The 18128-nt window shown below is 30.0% G+C and overlaps 2 protein-coding genes and 1 pseudogene across 2 annotated transcripts; all 3 read left to right on the forward strand.

Moving 5' to 3' along the window:
• On the forward strand, window positions 4883-5585 carry LOC18594573 (ethylene-responsive transcription factor ERF070). Its single transcript, XM_007022177.2, has one exon. It carries the CDS (start codon window positions 4968-4970, stop codon window positions 5397-5399), a length of 432 nt encoding a protein of 143 aa, XP_007022239.2. The 5' UTR covers window positions 4883-4967; the 3' UTR covers window positions 5400-5585.
• LOC18594574 (DNA polymerase zeta processivity subunit) lies at window positions 7077-11007 on the forward strand. The gene is made up of 6 exons (XM_007022179.2): window positions 7077-7187; window positions 7291-7371; window positions 7859-7971; window positions 9134-9323; window positions 9532-9762; window positions 10723-11007. The coding sequence occupies exons 1-5, from the start codon at window positions 7157-7159 to the stop codon at window positions 9729-9731; spliced, it is 615 nt and encodes a 204-aa protein (XP_007022241.1). The 5' UTR covers window positions 7077-7156; the 3' UTR covers window positions 9732-9762; window positions 10723-11007.
• On the forward strand, window positions 12793-14393 carry LOC18594576 (annotated as a pseudogene).

Genomic DNA, 18128 nt, shown 5'->3' on the forward strand with positions numbered 1-18128 from the left:
CCCCCGTAAAAGTCAAAAATTACATTTTTACCCCAAAAACTGAAAAATTGCCCATAGACATATTTTTCATCCCTTATACTCATACCATTCTCCAATTTTTCAAATTTGATCTAAATTCTCTCAAAATCTCAAATTTTGTCCGCGAGTGGTAAAATTACGATTTTGCCCCTACACTCTAAAAATCACCGAAATTAAATTTTTTCACTGTCAAACCCTCAAATTATACTCCAATAAGTCAAATGGGGCCAAAAAAAAAATTCTTTTCTAAAAATTCTCATTGTGTCCCTAGGTGGGAAATGATCATTTTACCCCTGAACAGTAAAAATTTCGATTTGACTCCAAATTGATCCTCAAACTCCAAATCACCATATTAAACCATTCTGGGACTTTAATATTCTTAATTTCATTTTAAATTCTCTATTTGATCTAGTTCGAGGCTTAAATTAACTTAATTGTACCATTTGGTACATTGTCGTCTTTTAACGATTTTTCTTTCGGGGCTTTCCCAGTATGCAAGCATATTGTCAATCATATGAATGACATGGAAAGTATTTTATAAGGTCGGGCTTGACAAGGATAGTCTGTAGGCAGTCGATTTCATCAAGGATCTCTTTGGGACTTACTTCCTTGGAAATCGTAGGTCTACATTCTTGCACACTTTTGGTTATCTCGGGGTCCATATGCCACTATAGGATAATTTTAAATACCTGATTTACTGTATCACTATGTGTATGAATTTATTTTGTTCTTATGCTACAAAAATTATTTATGCATAGTTTTATAAGAAAATGGATTATATTATCGAATATTTTTATTTAGTCTAATTAGCCAACTTTTCACTCCAAATGGATGATTTAGATTACAAAAATTTATTTTTGATCGAAAATGGATATCTTTCTACCATATGTTGTATTTTTATCAGGTTTCGAAATTTTTGAGTAAAAATGACCAAAATACCCCTGTGTGGCAAAAATTTTATTTTGATTGTTTTTTAATCTAAAATAGTTTATATTCTCTTAAAACTCGATATTTAGTAACTATTGCTCACAAGGGAAGTGGAAAACTGATGCAAGAGCCTTGCGAGGTTTCGGTTGACATTCCGGTAATGAATGTCTACCGAGACTTCGCGGCAGTTGTCACAGGCTCGAAGAGAGTGTCGGGTCGTGACAGGGAGTGTTATGAATATATGTGAATATCCATTGTATTTCATCATATCCAATGTATCTCCTTATATCCAATGTACTTCCTCATATCCAGTGTACATATTTATGTAAATATATTCCTATCTTCTAAATTCATTCAATTTATGTACATTCTTATCTATTAAGTTCATCCTCTTTATTTATATAAATTCATTCCCCCTCCATCTATCTAAGCCTATAAATAGAGGTATTATAGTTGATGGTATACACACTTGAAAAGAAATAAAACTAGAAGATCTTTTTACCTTCTTACTACTTCTCACTAATATTTTTCTTTCAAAGTTATATATTACAACAAAACGTTAAAACTAGAACAATATTATTGTTAAGTCAATTAATTAACCCATTGAATGATGTATTCTTATTAAGTTAGTGTGCTATTAGTGATTGGTAGTCCTTTAAATAATGTTCCCTCTTCGCTTCAATTGGACATATGTTTATATGATTATATCTAATTTTAATATTTATATTTATGAATTATGACTAAACCCAAAAAAAGATAGACATAAGAACAAATTCTTGAAAATTTGAAATACCATTAAATATCATAATAACTATAAGTGCTTGTTTAGTTTGATTTTTTTCAGTTATCTACCTTTTAAAAGAAAAAGTTAAACCAAACAAGGATTTTAAGAAACTTTTAAAAAATAGCTTTTTTTAAAGTTAAATTAATAAAAAAAGAGTTTCAAGAAAAGCTCGAGAGGAGCTTTCTCTTCTCTTCTTTTAAAAACCTTTTAGGAGAATTTTTCTTTTTGTTTCAAAAATGTCCTTATCTATTAAAATTAATCCCAACATTGTCCGTTTCCATTTTAATATGATTTATTATTAATTATAAACTTTATGCCATCTAAAAATGCTTTTTATATTTTCAAAAATTTGTTTTAAATAAAGTTAATATTTTTTTCATTGTGAACAAAAGAATTCATGATTAATAAAAAGTTATTTATTAAATATCCTTTACAGTATTTTTAACCAAAATTAGAGCTTATATAAGTTATTTTGCTAAACAGCTTATTTATAAAAAAGAACTTATAAAAGTAAATTTACCAATAAGATATAACTTAATTTTAAAAGCTATTATTTTTAATAAAAACTTCATAGTAGCTTTTAAGATAAAAAAAAACAAGTCAAACGGAATCTAAAGATATAAAAAAAACACACACACAAAAATACTAGTTGTGAATATATGGTAAAGATAAAACTATAATATCATTTATATTTATACAAATATTTATTATTATTTTTAAAAATTTTAAACTTTTATTACGTTTTTATTTTACATATGTTAAAATAATCAATGATATTGACTTGACATTTATCATAAAAAAAATTATTTACTACATTCAAATTTATTGGTGCAAAAGAGGTTTCCAAATAGAATAGATAAAATTGACTTCAAGACGTGCCTTAATAGATATTATTTTTTAAGATTTATTTCGTTTGCACCACTCAGTATATAAAAGGGAATAATGCGAATAGCTTTAGAGATACAATGAAACCAACATCTAATTAAGTCTTACACTTATGAAAGTAGACGCTAGACACACTTGAGGGTTGCAAAGTTATTTGGCCTTAAACTTACTTTTTATAACAAGTAGATTATAAGAAATTCAAACTCTTTGGATAGATGATAGAATTTAAGTGTTTATGTTTATTTTTTAAATTTTATTTAGAATATAACACTTTTCTTGATCTGAATTTTCTGCTTTTATTTTGTTTATTTTTGGTATGTCAAAATGGTTGACAGCAAATTCTTTATATAGACTTTCAAGTGCTTTTTCTTTTAAAGATACAACTTTTTCATCAAGACACTTTTATGTCTTAAAGACACTTTTGTATGTTACAAAAGACAACTTTTTAATAAAGGGATTGTTTCAACAATTACCTTATAAAAGAACAATCATTCATACCATAAGACATTGTTTGAGCTACAATATAAAAAAAAAACTTTTCATATCAAAACTTTTGAATGGTGGTGTTTTTCAATTATCTCATAACTTTTGGGTTTAAAGGTTTTTTTCCAATATACTGTTATACCAAAACACATAACTTTCCACATGAAAAACTATTTATAATTCAATAGTCTCATTATATCACATTATGTGACATAACCTTTCTATTGATGTGGCTTTCAAATAGTCACAATTTTTTATATGAAAAAGCTTAACTTTTCATATAAAGAGACATAACTTTTTATTTTGAAAATATACCAACAAAATTTATAAAAATACTATGTATACCTTCTACGAATCTTAAAATGATTCAAAACTTGTGTAAACTCAAGATGGTTTGAATTCAAAATGATCGAAATTTGAAATGATTTAAACTCGAGACAACTCAAGTAGAAATAGTTCGAATCCAAAATGATTTGAATTCGAAATGATCAAAATAAAAAGTGAACCAAACCTAAAAGTAGCCTAACCCAAATATGCCTAATTGCCACCACGAGTGGTTGGGAACATAGTTGTTAAATTGAAATACATATTATGCATTAAAATCTTATTTTTTAGTATCGAGTATCGTATCATATAGTAAGATATAGTAAAAAATTTTAAAATTATTTATAAATAACGTTTATATATGTAAAATAAAGAAAAAAATTGAAAAATATTATATTTTTTTAACAGAATTGAAGATTGTAGGGTCTAAGTTGAAGAGATTATTATTTTTTTAATTTAAACTTTTAACATAATCCTTAATAATATAGATTTTAAATAAAATATATATTTTTTGCATATTAATTTATTAATTAGAAATTAAAAACTATTTTTCATGTTAGAATTAAAAGGGATTTTGATTTTTTTAGTATTTTTTGTTTAAAATCTAAAGATTGAAACTCATAAAATATAATTTTTCATGTTTCAACTTAAAAAAATAATTAAAAATAAAATTTTTAATAATTACTTATAATTAAATTTACAAAAAGTATATCGATTGTATCGTACAATACGTCTTGTATTTCAAGATACGTATCACATATCGTATTATGCGTTTTTGATATTTGATTAAATATGATATAGTTATAAATATGTATCATTTTCTACTAGTATCATATCGTATTATATCATACGATACGTATCACGTATCGTACGATAATGATTACTATGATTAAGAATTAAATTTGAATTTTTTTAAATATTTTTATAAAATTAGAAAATTATTTTTTTGAAAAGAAAATTTATAAAATTATTAAAAATAATTTTTCAAATATTTTACTACATTTGTGTTTTAAATTTTTTTAAACTTAGATCCTATTTTTTTATTATATACACATGAAAGAAAAATTCAAGAGAAGAGTGATTTGATCAATGAACCTTAATCAATCTATAACTGCAAAAAGAAAAAAAGAATTATTCATTACAGAAAATGTCACTAAAATTACAGAAGTTATAAGAATGGAAAATGTTTTTTATTAACACTAATAAAGAAAGATAATTTATTAAAATCTCGTTTAAATGACTTCATTTTGGACTTTTTTTTCTTAGTTTTTATTTAGAAAATCTTTGCCTTATTTCTTTTTAATTCAATTATTTAATTAGACAAACAGTATTATTAATTTTTTTTTAATTTAGTATAAAGAAAAGAAAAGACGTGGCATTTAAAACATCAGACGAAATGCCACGTAATCAGTACAAAAATCTCGATATCAAAAGGATATAGCAGTTTAATTTCAAAGAATATTCCAACAGAAAATTAACTTTAAATACGAAACCAAAATTCATCCTCTCTGTCATAAAAGAAAAAAAAAAAGAAAACCCAAAAATCATGTCGTCGCCGCCGTTGCCAAACCAAAAACCCCAACAACCGTTTCGCCGCCGAATTGTCCGAATAACCGTAACAGACGCCGACGCCACCGACTCGTCCAGCGACGACGAAACGACGTCACCGAGGAAAAACCAAAACCAACCCAAGAAGAAGCTCGTCAACGAAATCACAATAGGAATGTCGACGAAAGAGAACGACGTAATCGCGGGGCCGAGTAAAGGCAAGGTGAAGAGGTACAGAGGGGTGAGACAGAGGCCGTGGGGAAGATGGGCGGCGGAGATTAGAGATGGGCGTAGGATGAGGCTTTGGTTGGGCACTTTCGACACGGCGGAAGAAGCGGCTGTGGCTTATGATCAGGCGGCGGTTAAGCTGCGTGGACCTAACGCGCCTACCAACTTTAAGTTGCTCGATTGTAATGTTGTTCAATCGTAAATTTTCTGTAAATATTAATGTTTTGTTTTTAGGTTAGAATGGATTTTAGTTTTTGTGTTTTTATTTTTTAATGTTTTCTTTTTTTTTTTTAATTCTGACTAAAACTGATGTAAAGACATGTACTGAACTGCAAAGATGAAATAGTTGTACATTATTGATTTTTAACTTGAATTTTTATTTTTTTTACATCCAAATAAATAAACCCAAAAATTCTTTGGGAAATTAAAAAAAAAATGAAATATAGAAATATAGAAGTTTCTAGTATGGGCGGCCAATCTTTTTCAGCCCATAGTTGATAGTCCAAGTCATTTTTGGTTAGGTAAATGCTTTTAATTTGATTTTTCATTAAATATAGTGTAATTATTTTTTACTTTAAATTTAATTAAAAAAATTATATCATAAGGTTGCTTTATATATATAAATGGAAGATTATCTCAGTGAAGTTTTTAAATTTCACCAACAGATTAGAGAGCTTTCACATATTTTGTTAAGATATAATTAAAAATAATAATAAATTAATATAATAAATAAAAAATATGTGTCAACATTTTAATTTCACTTGTAGAATTTAAAATATTTACCGAAAATTGATAGGATAATAGTCCTATATATATCTTAAAACTATCCAATAGGAATATTAAGTACAAATACATTACTTTCCTTTTATTGTGTTCTATTGTTGTTTAATGCTCTTAAAATTTTATATTTAAAAACTATTTTAATGATAGAGTTGATATGATCCTTACTCTTTAAGTAACAATTATTTTTGATGAATTAATACCAATTTCAATGAATAATATAAGAGTACAAAGTTTTTTCAATGTGTAAGCTTTAGTCAATGTTAAGCACATTTATTTTTATACTAACACCATTATTTTACCATCATTTATTTTAATTTCATTCTTACTTTTCTCTTTAAAGCTTTTTTAAGCTACACTTTTTCTTTCTATTTTCTCATTTAAACTTCAAAATGTATGTATAATATAATTTTTTTTATAAATTTTAATTTAATTGTATAAATTATAAAATCAAATTAATTATGACATTAACATGACAATTAACTTCATGACCCTTGAAATAACAATTAACTTCAAATTTTATAGTCGTAGGAAAAATAAATGGTAGTTATTGCTATCGACATAAAATTTAAAAAAGTTTTTAAATTATTTAAGAAAATTTAAATAAATTTTTATTTTTTATTACGTTTAATTAATTATTTATATTTGAATTTTAGATCAAATATGTTTTTTATAATTTATTGTCATTATTCAAAACATCATTTGTCATTTTTATACAATATGGCATGTGATATATTATAGTAGATAATATATTACTAATATATTATAAAATGACATTTTTCACTTTTCATGTTAATACCATATGAATGTAATGTTTGAATTAATATCAGTTAGTCAAACTTTAGTTATAAGAATTTATTTAATTTAAAATAAAAGTATAAGACTCTATTACATATAATAAAAGAATAAAAACTTATTTAAAATTTTTTGAATAATTTAAGAGTAATTTTAAATATTATGCCCACTATTTATTATAAATTTATGGTAATGAATGGACTCAATTGGTCATAATTGAAATTTTGATTGTCGAAAGTCTAAAGACAGTTTGATTAAAGTCAAAGTTTAGGGGTAACTTGTGTAAATTATCTTTTTTCTTCTTACCTTTAAAATGCGTCAAATTTAAATGGCAAGAGCAAGACAACTGAAACCCTTTCCATTTCTTTTCCTGTCGGTGGAAGAATGGAACGTAAAGATAATCAATCTCCTCGAGGTACACTCTTCCTCGCTTTTACTTGGCTTTTTCTTTCTGTTTTTGGTTTCCTTTGTAAATTTTCTTTATCATTTTGAAGCAAATTTCTTTATGTTTACCGCAGGCCATATTGCTGGGATTTTGGTTGAATTCTTGGAGGTAGCAATCACTTCAGTTGTTTTCCTCAAAGGAATTTATTCTCCCGGTATATTATTTCTTTTAAATCTTTTCACTCTTGGGTTTCTATAAGAATTTTATAATCTTTTACCAAATTCCACTGATAAATTTGTGTTAAAATTAAAAAAAAAAAAAGATTTTTTTGTTGGGGGGTGGGGGGGAATGCTTATCCTAAAATATATGAGTGAATGGGTGGATTACTCAGTTATTAATTAGTAAAAGAGTGACAGTTGGAGCAATTGGGTAGTTCTCAAATATTTGATGTTTATATAATTTTTAATTTTAAGTTAGTATTTTGCACTTTACACATTACTTATATCATATGCTTTGTAATTTAGACTCGAAGGATACTTTTCTAAGCATAAAGTGATTAAATTTGAAAGTCGCAAGTTCTAATAGTTGAGGCGTTACCTTTGGAAATATTATATACATACTGTGTGTCTGGGTTTATTTTTGTTTTTATGAACTTTATGTAAATGTTATGTCTGTAACTTGTGTTGGGTGCAATTCTGAAGGTGCTTTTGAGAGGAGGAGGTATATGAATGTGGTAGTACAGAGGGCACGGCATCCTCAGCTAAGAGACTATATCCATTCTGCGGTTTCTGGACTTCTTCCTTTCATCGAAAAGGTTGTTTTCTTTCGTAGATGTTTGAGTACTGCTTGCTAATGTTTTAGGGTGTTTTTCAATGTTTTGTGATCACTTGATTTAGTTAGAGTTCTTGGGATGCCATGTGGAAATGTGTATGTTCCATGTTGCTTGAGTTAGCTGTTAAATATGCTTTTCATTTGGGAGAAAAATTGAATTGCATATGTTTTCATTGCAGCTTATTGTGTTCTAGTGCTGTGATGATGCCATTCTTTGCAGTGTCCCTCATATTGGTTTTATGAAAACAAAGTGAAGAGATATCAAATTTTTTTTGAGGTATTAAACAAATGTAATATTCTTATGATTTTGTAAGGGATGATTGATTTAGTAAGGAAATCAAAACACTTCGCTAAAGTTTATTAAAGTGACATGAAATTTTGAGGTCTTATTATTTATCTATTTTAAAGGAAAAAGGAACAAAAAATTTTGTTGTTATATCTACCAAATAAAAATAGATGAAGAGACACAAATGCGGAGATGTTTCTGACACATTAATTGAGTGTCATGACTCTGCTAGTCCAAGCAAACTGATTTATTAAATCAATGGCTTTATTAGAGGCAGTTATGATTCTAGAGAATAAAAAATGGCTTAACACAGTGGATAATTTGGTTTGAAGGTTTTAGGGGTCCTTGATCTGTGTATGTCTAAGTGAATATGCTAACCACTCTTTATGATTCAAAAGTCAGCATCACCTAGATGAGCAAAGTCACAAAAATGCAACTTAATACAGGGAATACATGAAGATAAAATTTCACTGTAGAAATTCGGCAAATATTTTTAGAGGGTGTGAATTTTTTATTTTATCTTGTCATTTTCGAATATCAATAGGGCCTTAGCATAAAAACTAAAGACTGGCTAGAATGTGGTTAGATATTCACATTCTGATAAGACTTACTGAGGTGCAGAGAACTTACTGTTGAAATCCCATGTGGGGGCTGCACATCTGCAGTAATTGTTCTTTTCTATTTCAGTCAATCTTATTTGCCCCAGTTTTTGTCTTTACATTATTGAAGGCAGTTTGTTTATTTTTATTCTCTGGTGGTGAAACCTCTGAGCATTTGTAGAGATGCTTTGTGCTGCATGATAACTTCAATATACCTGTGTGCACCTCATAAACTGAAGTTTACATGTCTTTTAAACTAGGGCCTGGTGGAGAGAGTTGCTGTTATCTTTTTCAACACTGACAACATTCCAGTGGAGAGATTTATGTTCAAACTAACAGTTAATCAATCTTTTGACTCAAAGGTGGAAGAAAGTGATCTAGAATTCTCTCTTAGATCATTCTTAATTAAACTTTCAGTCTCCCAACCCCTTACAAAGGTTCTTCCATGTGGTAAGCTCAACGAGTAGTAATTTATCAAATGTAACATGTGTTTATTTGGTCTAAGTGAGAGTTTAGATATATAGTTACTGAATTCATCTTATCTTCAGGGCTGTTTTTTTGCTGGCTTGCTGCATCATTTAACTATGTTGTGATGTTTCTTTTCCTATTATGGCTTAGAGGTTAAGGTCAATCTCTTGTCCTTTTCTTTATTTAACAGATTGCAGGTGGGAGATCACGGCTTACTTCCGTTCCCTTCCTCAGGTTAGAAATAGCAAGGACACAGAGTTGTGGATCTCAACTGACACAAAACAGTGGCAACAACCTCCACTAATAACCCCTATCAAGTCGATGAACAGTGAACCTCTGGGTGTGCAGTTGTTCTTGGAACATCCCAGCCCATCGGAACCAAAATCTTGAGGGGAACTCTTACTTCATTGTGATTAATGGGGTATGACTCTAATGTGATACATGAAAAATTGTGCTTTATTTGGTGCATAATTTTGGAGACGCATAATTTTAAAATATTCAAGTTCATAGAACATGGATTCTCAAAAAAAAAGTTCATAGAAAAACGAGTTGGGCTAAGTGAGAAAATGTTGAGAGTCTAAGCATAATCTGAAGAAGGGAGCAAACCCAAACTTTTGGAATGAGGAATCCAAAATTTGGCCTCTTGATTACTTTGTTGGTGCCAATTTTACGAGTTGATAAACCTGTTTGGTCTTAGAAACTATTTTCTTTTTTATATGAATGATAACTGAATGGATATAGTATTGTCTTAACTGAAATAGGTTGACATGGTGTGTTTTGTAATTCTCAGAGTGAAGATGAATTCATACCAGCCCACAGCTTAAGTTAGAACACATAGTTCTGTGTTACCTAGGTCATACTCTGTTCCTGTAGTCATAATCCCATTAGGTGCCTCGAGGGCTACCATTTCAGTATCTTTCTTAAATTGCTTAGAAATATTAATTGCGCCTTATTAGTATACAATGCAGTGGCATCATTTTAAATACTGAAAAACATGGGTGATCCTTGAGGTCTTACATAGTAGGAGTCTCCATGTTTGAATTGACCTAGGTCTGGCAAATGGTTGGAGTATTGGGAAAATATCCCTAAGAAGAAAACATTAGGAAGCTATAGTGCTAGACCGAGTTTTAGCCTCCCTTTAAATGCTGAAAAGTAGGAAATATTTATTTAGGTGCTGCAATGGTGGGTTGTTATTCTAGGTTCTGGTGCAAGTAATCATGGAGTTTTTAGTGTTAATGAACACTCAAGAATTGCTTGGGTTATGCAAAATATCTTGAAACAGTTTGTGACAAAAACATGTTAGAAATTTGGAAAATGAAAGAGTTATTATTTGCCGAAATTTAAAATGCAGTTTTGATCTTCAATTTCTTAAATTTTGCAGATGAAACATACAAGCAGATGTATTTGAAGAGATAGAGAAAAAAAAAAGATGGATGATTAATCTTCAACTTCAACTAACAAGTAATTGGTAGTGTTAAACTGAGGAATGTACAGAAAGCTTATATGTAGGTTAGGCTGGTAAAAAAGTAGAGCATGGTGTCGTTGTGTCGTTAATTTTTGTCCTTGCAACTGCAACACATTTTGATTTTGCACATTTGTTTATGTATAACATCTCTATTCCCTACAAATTTTCACACCACATTAAACATTTCGCTTTTAATGCATATACATTGTCTGGCAAATAATGTGTTACTATGGTGGATGAAATGACAGTTATTCTAGTGTGAAAACTGGGAATTAGATATGGTTTTTGTTTTTGTAAACCGAAAGAAAGGGTGGAAGGGGGTGGGCAGAGAGGAACACCCGCATGCAAATTCTGGAAGTCATGCTTTGCTGTCTTGGACAATATAATATCTAGGCATGCCTTGGTGTTATAATTACCAGGTAGCTTAAATATTGGCTACATAGCTTATCAAATTCAAATAGAAGTAGATAACATAATGCCTAAGAATGCATTGGGGTGGTTTGAAGGTGATGAAGTATGAGCACCATATGTTGATGGGTGCTTTTGAAGACTGCTTTAATGCATAAGCATTTGTACCATGATTATATTTTTGTTAACAATCTAGTTACAGAGCTTTCTTCTGCTCATCTGATGAATAAAAAAGGAATGTAAAGACAGCCAAAGTTCATTAAAATTGTGCTTGAAGTACCATGCAGAATGAGCAAATGTTGTGGGTTTCGACAGGCTGATCCTATATCACCTTCTCTTTTTGTCACTGCCATTGAATGCTTGTCCCCAAGAGGTTGAATGCAGTAGAAATGCAGTCTTTTAGCATAATAATTCTTTGATTATTCTTTTTTCAAACAATATTTTAGATCTTAATATTTTATGCCAAAAAGAGATCATTATTTTGGATTGAGAGATCAATGAGATGTTGGAACAAAAAAAAAATTATATATTTTAGTTTTTAAATTTATAATCATGTATGCCATAATTTAAATTAATTGAGGACATTTAATTATTTTTTTATATCAATAAATTTCAATTGTTAAATATATATTTAAAAAGTCTTTTATATTGATGTGATATAGATTTTTTGAAACTTGAGGTGCATGATGAGTATAAAATAGATTATGAAGTCAACAGGTACTTTATTAAAATGTTAATTGTATTAAAAGTTATAAAATGTCCAACAATTAGCAATTTCTAATTGTTACTCTTTCTATCTCATTAATTTAGTTTTACAACTTGTCCTTGAGACAACATATTAATGATTATAACTAATTAATTATTTTTAAGTATGGTATTACATTAAAATTTACTAACAAATATTTATATCATTCAAAGTTTTTAAAAATTTTTTTTTTAAAGTTTTAATCCATGACCATCTGAAAATAAAACAGCCAAATTAAACTGAAAAAATTTGATTAGTAAAATTAAACAAAGACACTACTTAGTAGATGGAAGAGCAATTGAATTACTTGAAACTATTCAAAGTTTTCTTTTTAAGCACATGATTCACATTGTTCTTTCTCTGAGTCACATTAATATTGATCAATACGATCAATGTTCAATATATTTTAATATCAATGTAATTATAAAAATTTAAATCGATTATTGTAAGTAATTTAAATTTCTAATTTTTAAAAATCACATTATTTAAATTTAAAATATTATTAAATTAATAATAATTATATCCGAATTGCTGTAGTTGGTATCGAAATATATACCAACTCAATTTGAATTTTCACATTACATTAATAAGATATTAATCACAATATTTATATATTTATAACTAACATTAATTAAATTTATTTTTTATTCATATTAAATGTTTGAAAATTTTACTTATGTATAATTAATAAAACGAAATATAAATAAAAACATGAACTTAACATTTAAACATTTTGTTTATTCATGTAAGGGAAATGAAATTAAAAAGCTATAATAGTAATTCTAATTAAAAATCCCATGAGCGCTCATGAAAATATATAGATATATTTTTGGAACTAATAACTGGTTGAGCCGTGACTTTAGGTACTCCTTATTGAACCTCCGATTTCACTTTGAAAGCAGTGAATAAAACGATTCTTCTTCGACAATAGAAAACCCCGATATCATTTCCAACGTAAACTCCAATCCCACAATGTGCATGTCAATGTAAATTTGTTTCTCGTATCTGGGTTTTCTCTTGTTTTGTTTTGACAAGCATTGGTTTTGGACTTTGCACACCAACTGTTCGAGGATTTGGCTCAAAAAAGCAGTGTCTTTTTATATTGCTTGAGAATGAAGACAAGATCCGTATTAAGGTTGTCATCTTCGACAATTTCTTGTAAAAAGTCAGATTCTATGTTTATTTCAGCGAGGCAAATATCAAGTGGAGGAAAGAGGCCAAACAAGAAAATATACCACAGAGACTATCAACTTGATAAAGTCATGGACTTGTAAAAGAAACCATCTTAATTCTGCAATTGAAGTCCATTATCCAATCTCAAAACCAACAATGCCTTCTTCTTCGCTACCTTGAAAAGGAAGTTGGGTTTGTGGCAAAATGGAACTTCATGTCCATCATTGAGAAGTACCCTTCGATATTCCATGTTGGTGGTGTTAGTGGAAAACAACTCCCTTTTGTTACGCTCACTCGAAAAGCCAAAAAGATTGCAAGTGAAGAGGTGAAGCAAGGAATTTAATGGAACCCGTTTTGGTTAAGAATCTGAGGAAGTTGTTAATGCTGTTGATTGATTGTAGGGTGCCATTGGAAAAGGTTGAATTCATTGGAAGTGAACTTGGTTTGCGTAAGGATTTTACGAAGTGATTGATTTTGATGTACCCAGAATATTTTTGGATCAAAGATTTCAATGGTAGAGCTTATCTTTACTTGGAGAACTGGGATTCTTTGCTGGCAATGACTGCTTGTGAGGAGAGATTCGCATGTGAAGGGGTGTTGGCATCAGCTGTGGGTTTAAAGAAGGTTAGGATCATGAAAGATGGTAACTATCTAGGTCCATTTGCATTTAAAATGTGCTTTGCTGCTGGTTTTAGACTGAATGAGATTTATCTTGAGGAGCTTCAAAGGTGGCGGAAAATGGAATTCCCTTCTCCATACTTGAATGTGAGGAGATTTGATGTTGCAGCTCTGAAAACTCGGAAAAGAGTGCTGGTTGTGCTTCATGAACTCCTTAGTTTGACTATGGAGAAGCGGATGACATCTGCACTATTGGATGCATTTCATTCAGAGTACCTGTTACCATCTAAATTAGTGCTTTGTTTGACAAAACATCATGGTATCTTTTACATTACAAATAAAGGTGCAAGGAGCACTATATTCCTTAAAGAAGCTTATGATGGTACAAGATTGGTAGATAAATGTCCTATGTTGATGTTTAATGATAAGTTTGTTGCACTTAATGGTAGAAAAGAGATCAATTCATTTAACAGTATGAATTCTTCTCAGGTTGTTACGTGAAATTTCTGGCTCCATTAACAATAATGAAAAAGGGTTATTGAGAAGCTAGTTCATGTGAAATGTTGTGCATAAAGTGATGTTTCCAAACAATGCCACTCCTAATATGTTTCAGTCTCAACTTAATTTTTTATCTTACTGAAGCATCTAAAAGTGTCATGCTTATATAATGATTTCAAACATTTATTCTAGAGAGAATGGATTATTTTTCTTATTTGTTAATTCTTTGTTTGAACATGGCCAAGAATTGGTAAATAGTAATAACAAAATGCCTTCGTAGGATTTCTTGATATACTTAAGTTCTCTATATTGGAACTTGCGGGACATAGTATCACTTTGATGATTATACTGATGGTTTAGTAATTACCTTGACCAAGAACCATATTTTAATTAAAGTGAACTATGTGATGATGTATGATTGGGTATTCATGCAGATCTTGAGCTGAATTTTGTATTAGGTGCAAAGTGTTCCATTCTAAAGTCCAGTGGTCTGAGTAAGAGCATTATTTGTTATCTTGGTTCCCTCAGACTCTAAATTTCTATGATTTGTTTTGCCTACAGATAAATTGTTCAAGCTATTTCTTAATTAGTTTTATTCTACCATAAATGCTAGCACATTACACTCTAAACTTGCAACTTCGATATAAGTTAGGATTGATGAAAAGAAAAGAGTTTAGGCTAACTAAACTCGATCTAATGGAAATACAGAGTTCATTTTGTGCTGAGTTGTAATTTTGTATGCTTTAGTCCATCTGATTCCGGAAAAGTGGCTTTACTTTAGAAATTTTGCAGCAATTCTGTAGTTTTTAATGTTTTTATCTTTTATTTTCATCTATTCAATAGATAGAAAAATCAGTTTAGTTCATTGACTGTTTGCTTCTTTAGGGGGAACCACTATAGTAGGGATTAGTAATTATTGCTTCCAAGGTATGTATTTTTATAGATTACTAGTTAATGTTTATCATTCAATTTGTTTACTGAATTCCATGACTTAGTTATGCAACTATATTCAACTGTCCACATTAGTTGCTAGTATAGGGACTAAGAATGCACGTCTTTAACAACTAAAAATAAAAGGTGCATAAATCAATGACAATATAAAAAACATGTAATCATAGTTAGATTAATTCCCTAACATTTCAAATTCCTACCAACTCACTGGATAAATGATCCAAAATTTCAAATGGGTTTCATTCTTGTAAACTTTATATCTCAAGAGATTAGTAAAGAGTATGATTTCAACCTTCTGAGCTTTGAAGTTGCATTACGTGTCACCATGTTAGTCTACAAGGTTAATGTACATGATACAAAAGCTGATAATCTTTGATTTGAAAACCAGTTTAGGTTGTCTCACTGAGAATGGAGGTAACTGGTATATGTGGTGTCTTGTTTTCTGATATGAGTTTCTATTTATATTCGTGCTAGTCATTTGAGTTGATAGTTCATTCCGATGTAAAAAAAACATTTAAATCACTTGAAAACAATAGCAGAGTGAACAGTTCTCTACCCTATCCTTAAAAAACATACATCTGATTAAAAGAAACACTCAAAGAAAAATAGTTAGTAATTTTTCTTATAAGCTTAGAGTTGGACCATCACCTTTTGCTTGGGCTTAACTGTTAAGTTTTTCATGTGTTTCTCTTTGGTACTTGTCAGTCATGCCCTGTTGAGACTGAAGCCATTTATCTAGTTTGTTGGACTCCTTCCTTAACCATCAATGTTGAAGTTCACTGCTACTAACTATACCATTAAGTCTGGAGGTTAGTGAATCCTCTTGTTAACAGAAAGAACATCACTTATCCAGTGTTCCAACAGGTTCCAATAGGTATCTTTCCTAGATAGAGTCCTTCTTGAATGCTACATTCAGCGAACAAGATCCAACAAGAAATCCATTTCAATGAAGACTGCAATCAAGGTGAAGTGCTTATGAGACCTTATAATAAGTGGCTCAATACAGAATGAGGCCATAAAAAATTAGTGGCTCCATTATTAGGTTGACAATTCCATATTTTGATTATATTTATTTGTAATTGGAGAAGCAAATCATAGTTTAATCTCCATTCATCTGTACGGCATATAAAAGTTTGTTAAGATTGTAATTTGATATGGAAGATTTTGATCAAGTTTTTAAATTCTGAGAAAGAGGTACTATCAGATTTAGTTTAAAAATGACTTTATTTGAGATAATTAGCCAAATTTAAAAATGACTTTGTCCATATGAAAGCTTAAGTTCAATTCTAGGGTGAGGAAATTTTTTTGTTTCCAATAGCTGATAACAATGCTATTGCTCGGGGTATTGCCACCCAAAATGCCGCACGTGTTGCCTGGACCTATGAAGAGGAACTGTTGAAAAGATATGGTCTAGAAGAGCTAAATGTCATACATTGAACTCAATATCTGTATGAGTTGAGGCTTAGCTTTAGGAGAAGTTTAGAACTCAGAGTCATGAGACATTCATTCTTTCCAATCTAATTATGTTCTATAGGGGTTTATGATGATGGAGGCAAACTCTGTTTGCATTTCAATGATGTCTCTTTGTCTAGGGATTATCCCTCTATAATGACCTTCACTTGACTGCATATCTTGATCACTGAGCACTCATCCAGGTGCTCTGATGTAGCTAAGTGGTTTTAATTAGTTGGGTGGAAAGCATGTGGGAGGAAGGAATTCATCGATATGTTTGATAAAAGTGCTTCGGTTAACACATGGGAACATAGATGATGGAACAGATTAATGTTGTAGCTATGTAAATAGAACGTAGAGGCTTTGATGGCTGCTGCAATCATGCTATTCTATAGCAGTTTCTCAGGAACCTTTGTTAAAGATAAAACTATTCAAGCACTCCATTCTTTCAACACAAACTGAAATATGGGAAATGTATAAACGTTCAATTCAGTTGCCATTGTGCTTGCATGTTACACCTCCTGAAATAATTGCATGCTTCAAAATGAAGGCAATGAGGAGAACGAGCATCAATTCCCATTATAAAAAAAGACTTCCCTTTGCTTTTAGAAAATTCTCTTTCCTTTCTCTTTTGCTAAAACACCAGTCCTCATTCAATGGGAAGAAAAGATATTAAAGTTTCATGGATTTGGCATTGCCTACACTAGATGCATATTCTTTGAGGGAAGAGTGTCATCTTGACATCCTTGCCATACTTTAGCCTCCCTTACCAAGATTATGTTTTTAATAAAATTAGGCATGGCATGAAATGATAGTTATTGCGGGACCATATATGGAAAAAAAAGAAGCTATATAAGATAGAAATAGAGGGTATAAAGCATGAAGGGGATTACTGAGAATACCTTATTTTGCAGAAGATTAGGAACTATCTGTTCTCTTAAAGGAAAAGGAACTCTAGGTTGTACTGATTAGCTTAGAAAACTCCCATATGCTGCCAACATAGTGCTAATTTAAAATTCTCATAATCTTTACGAAATATTTGGTTCCTTGACATAAAAGTTCTATGCCTCACTATCAAGGTGATATTCTCTTTATACCAATTGTGAGTAGTTAAAGTTTAATTTTATTCATGCAACATAAATAAACGGTAATGGTTTAGACACAAGTTGTCTAATTCTCGTGCTATGATTGTGTTCCACCTTTTTTTTTTTTTTTACTTTGTTGAAGCTTTGCCTAATTCTATCTATAGCAGAAATGAACTGACCTTCCACTTGGAAAGGATGAGATGATCTTAACTAAAGAAAAAAGAGATACGTTTGCCCCTCTACTGAGGTAAGAATATCGCATCAGTACTCAACACCCTTTTCTTTTATCCTTCTGTTGTTGATTTTCTCAACCCTTTGCAATATTAAGAAACCTTTTTTTTTCTCTCTTTAAAGGTGGACTTGGTACATATAATAGCTGTACTGTTAAATGC

This window comes from Theobroma cacao, chromosome 7, assembly GCF_000208745.1.
Source record: "Theobroma cacao cultivar B97-61/B2 chromosome 7, Criollo_cocoa_genome_V2, whole genome shotgun sequence".
NCBI lineage: Eukaryota > Viridiplantae > Streptophyta > Magnoliopsida > Malvales > Malvaceae > Theobroma > Theobroma cacao.

Bases quoted from the DNA above. Each gene is read 5' to 3' on its own strand.
- LOC18594573 (XM_007022177.2), top strand. From the start codon at position 4,968: ATGTCGTCGCCGCCGTTGCCAAACCAAAAACCCCAACAACCGTTTCGC.
- LOC18594574 (XM_007022179.2), top strand. From the start codon at position 7,157: ATGGAACGTAAAGATAATCAATCTCCTCGAG. The intron at 7,188-7,290 runs GTACACTCTTCC...TGTTTACCGCAG, and splicing joins AGATAATCAATCTCCTCGAG to GCCATATTGCTGGGATTTTG. The intron at 7,972-9,133 runs GTTGTTTTCTTT...CTTTTAAACTAG, and splicing joins TTCTTCCTTTCATCGAAAAG to GGCCTGGTGGAGAGAGTTGC.